General features: G+C 35.1%; 1 protein-coding gene across 6 annotated transcripts in view; it reads right to left on the reverse strand.

Moving 5' to 3' along the window:
- LOC107590261 (5'-AMP-activated protein kinase subunit gamma-2) overlaps window positions 1–4,489 on the reverse strand; it is a 43,587-nt gene that overhangs the window by 14,680 nt on the left and 24,418 nt on the right. For all 6 annotated transcript variants that reach the window (XM_016278946.1, XM_016278945.1, XM_016278947.1 and 3 more), the window contains one exon: window positions 958–1,039. In XM_016278946.1, the coding sequence (XP_016134432.1) occupies window positions 958–1,039 (82 nt within the window). The remainder of the gene's footprint in view (window positions 1–957; window positions 1,040–4,489) is intronic.

A 4,489-nucleotide genomic window follows, 5' to 3' on the forward strand; every position in this document is an offset into this window, starting at 1 on the left:
ATGGGGTATTGTCAAGAGGAAGATGAGAGACACCAGACCCAACAATGCAGATGACCTGAAGGCCGCTATCAAAGCAACCTGGGCTTCCATACCACCTCAGCTGTGCCACAGGCTGATTGCCTCCATGCCACGCTGCACTGATGCAGTAATTCATGCAAAAGGAGGCCCAACCAAGTATTGAGTGCATAGAAATGAACATACTTTTCAGAAGCCTGACATTTCTGTTTAAAATATCCTTTTTTTATTGATCTTATGTAATATTCTAATTTTCTGAGACACTGAATTTTGAGTTTTCATTATCTGTAAGCCTTGAAATAAAGGCTTGAAATATTTCACTCTATGTGTAATGAATCTATATAATATATGGGTTTCACTTTCTGAAATGAGTGACAAAAAAATATAGACCTTTATTCTAATATTCTAATTTTTTGAGATGTACCTATATATATATATATATATATATATATATATATATATATATATAAATTATATAAAATATTTCCGCCATGTTATTTTTAACTTAAATAAATCATTATTTAATTTTTTTTTTGTGGAGCCGGAGGCAAACGCTGCGATCTGGTCAGCACACACTTCTATTTGGAGTGAATTTTGTCATGGTAACAGATAAGATTCTGTATCAGAGGACTGCTGAGTATGTAGAGGGTGACAGTAAGGAGCATCTCCAGGCAAAGAGATCTGGACGTATACGTTGCACTCCCTTAGAGAGTCTGCCAAAGAGCAGCTCCACTTACAAGCCTCGGTTTAAGAAAACGCAGATAAGGAAAACACTCTTGGAATCTGATAAGACGACAGTAACCAAAGGGTACGAAGAATTTTGATACCTACTGTACAACAACTTCTACCATCAAAAATCAGGTGCTTGTTCTTTCAAAAAAGGGTCTTTGTTATCATATCAAACAGTGCCATTTTTTGGATTCATTATTAGAACATACTCACCCACAAAACTCTGTTTCTTGGTCTCCCAGAGAGGGGCGGCTCGCACCCCATTGGCCACCAAGGCAAAAAAGGCCTTTTTTACCTGAAAAAAAACAAAAACAAAAGGACACAAATATTTATGTCACGTCACATTTCACACCAATTTTTTTTGGCACCAGCAATGACAGGAAGAGGGCACTGTTCACTGTTCACACAAGTACTGCGTGTAATTACACCTTTGAAGACCCTCCACAGCTAAATGTTGGTTTTCAACAAAACCCATGTTCATACCTGTCCAAGCATTCAGCCACAAGCAAAATACCTTTACCAAGGGAATTTATGAGAAATTTCATATGGGAAATAAATGGATATTGTGTTTGTATACTTTAAAGCAATACAGATTTATTTTAAATGTTCAAGTGGCCAATAAACAATATCCTGAGTTTTTAATTATTTTGTATTTCTTCTTTCTGATGCAATAACATAATATGCAATGTGTATGTTTAAATAACAGAGTTAAATCATAATATTTATTATTTTTATTATTATAAAAATATTCACAATGAATTTAACAATACTACTAATACTAACAACAGCAATAATAATAGTATTAGTATTAATACTACTACTTATTATTATAATAATGCATATAATAGTTAATTAATGATAGCATCCACAATGCATTTAACAATTTTCCTTTAACAATTAAACGTTATTATTTAAAAATGTAATTATCCAAATAATTAGGGATGCACCGAAATGAAAATTCTGGGCCGAAACCGAAAATTCTGAACGCACTTGGCCGGAAACCGAAATGGAAAATGCTTTTTTAATAATTATTTATTATTTTATTAAATAATATAAAATAATTTTGTACGACATTTTAATTTAACTCAATAATTTTAATGATACTGAATTTAAAAAAAATACAAGCCAATAAAATAACCACACTTTTATTGAAAGTAAAACAATAAACAGAAAATATATTAATTTCAAATATCAATATATTATTTTTATTCAGTTCTATGCAACAGCATCAGATTTAACTGATTTCTGTTTAATTATCCAAATAATGTATAGTCCTACAAAGCTATTGTTATCAGAGCATGTGAGCAGAGCATAGCGTCACGAGAGGGTAGCGTCATTTTTACCTACAATGCCCAGTACAGCTGTACAAAGTATACTACATAGAAATTTCCTGTCGGCGTGTTTTTTGTTTTGAAAAATTTGAGACTTTGCTTTTCCGGTGAGCATGAGCGGTACATGAGTGGAGCGTGAGCAACTCAACGGAATGCACATTCACAGAGCGGAATATTGAACAGAGCGTCACACCGCACAGTGACGACAACTAGAGGGAGAGTGAAACCTGTATATATTTTCAGCTCATATTTTCAGAAGTTTTTCCTGTTTTGGCCAAAAACCGAAAACTGAAATTTCGGTGCATCCCTACAAATAATGCATTAAATACATTCCTTGAAAAATATGAATATCTGTAAAAAGAAATAAATAAATAAAAATTGGTCAAAGCAATTACCTCTATGGAAAGCAAATCAATTCTGAAGCAATTTTAGAAAAACTGAAATATATACTAGGGGCCACACCGCAGGAATGAAGGATTTCTTCCCTTATCTTTAAGCATACATATCTCCTCGCAATGTACCTTCTACTGCACGGCATGATAACTAGTTCAAAACATGCACATAACCTGCATGGTGGGCGACCAGGCCTGTATGGACCTGCAGAGTGAGTATTTCATTCCAAGCCTTTAAAACTCTGTTTTGCCAAAGTCCCTTTAAAACAAGTCATGACACTCGGTGGCCATCTTTGAAATGCCTCTCTGGCATGCAAGTGCAGTTCCTATCTCTTTGAATGGGGAAACATCAAATTCTCCAAAACTGTTCACTAAGCTTACGATTAAATTTCCTATTTGAAATCATGCACGCATACACAGTCCTAAGCGCATGTCTCAGAACGCTGACTGTTTCTATAGCAACCGGGACTTCGAAGGGCAGCTGCAGTGATGCGCTGACTTTACCGATTAGTGATTGGCTCTTTTGCTCAGAAGGCGGGGCTTCGTTAGATAGAGCGGCCATATTGAGTGTTGCATTTTTCCCCATTCAAAACTATACGAGTGACACCTCTTGGGGATTCTATAGTCTTTGGTTCTGCATTTTGGCTGGCATGTCATTGATTACAACAGGCGTAAATCCAAATCCAATTAATGGAAACCATATATCCTGGGGAATACTTAAAATGTTGCAGTTATTAGTACCAGCTAAAGTTGAGCGCAACGCCTTCCTCGTCTTGGAGTAAATTCCACCAAGGAGGATCCTTTCAAACACTGTCAATACTGCCAAACAAAGCATTAATCCTGGCGTCTCACGGGCGCTCTTAAATAAATCATGTGAGCCTCTTTTCTTGGGTGATGTTCCAGCCCAATCTGAGATGATTAAAGATGAATCGAGTCACAGCAGGAACATAATGAGATGTTCCCCAAGGCTGGCCTTTCTGATGTATGAAGCTGTTGTGAACTGGGCGGTGGGGCTGACGGCTAGTATATCACTGCTGTGAGTCAGTGATCAGGAACATAGGCTTGGATCTTCTGTCCAAAACAACAGCAGCGAGAAGACCATTCATCTAGGATTTATCAAATATTTACACGTATCGACCCCGTGGGTCCCTGCACCTCTATTGAACTTTACAAGCAGATCGTACAGATGCTGATGGGAGGGGTTTATGGCAGCATGTGCAATACCGGATTAGACTGGAAACATATGTGCTGATCACACAGTGCGTGATATGTGTAAAGCACTGGGAGAACAGCCGACAAAAACATCAATATGTGGTATAACAAACCTTTGGGAAAAGAAACAAGACAGATGAAGATAGGAAGAGACAGTGAGAGACAAACGGGACGAGTGAAGCAAGGTTAGAGATATGAAACTCCTTCCTTTCTAAAAGCTGCAGCATTTTGAATGAGAGGTCATGTGATCAGCGTATGGATGATTTTGAAAACATTCATGCAATAACAGATGAAACGGAGATGGAATACAGATAGAAAATTACTAAATAAAATAACACAAGTAAGGACGCATAATATATTCATATCTGCTAATATTAGAGATTTTTATATTTATAAAAAAAATAGATTTTATTTAAGATTTGTCAAGTGTAATGCTCATTTCTGCTATTTTTACATTTATTTTTCCTCTGCAGTCATCAAAGTTCATCTTTAAAAACATTCATTCTTTCAATACAATTGTTTAATATATTGTTCTTTAGCAAATTTCTAAATGAATATCCATTTTTCATGCTGTACATTATAACATTGCTGTCTTAAAAAAAAAAAAATCACACGCAGAAATTGCTAGTAAATTTCAAGTAAGCTTTGTATTTTTCACTTAATAATTAAAGGCTATTATGGAAAAACTTAACTATCCAAATAATACATTAAATAAGTTACTTTAAAATAGGAGCATTTGTAATATATATATATATATATATATATATATATATATATATATATATAACAAAAAACAAATCTCTCTATAGA

This window comes from Sinocyclocheilus grahami, unplaced genomic scaffold, assembly GCF_001515645.1.
Source record: "Sinocyclocheilus grahami isolate Dianchi unplaced genomic scaffold, SAMN03320097.WGS_v1.1 scaffold126.1, whole genome shotgun sequence".
In the NCBI taxonomy this organism is placed as follows: Eukaryota; Metazoa; Chordata; class Actinopteri; order Cypriniformes; family Cyprinidae; genus Sinocyclocheilus; species Sinocyclocheilus grahami.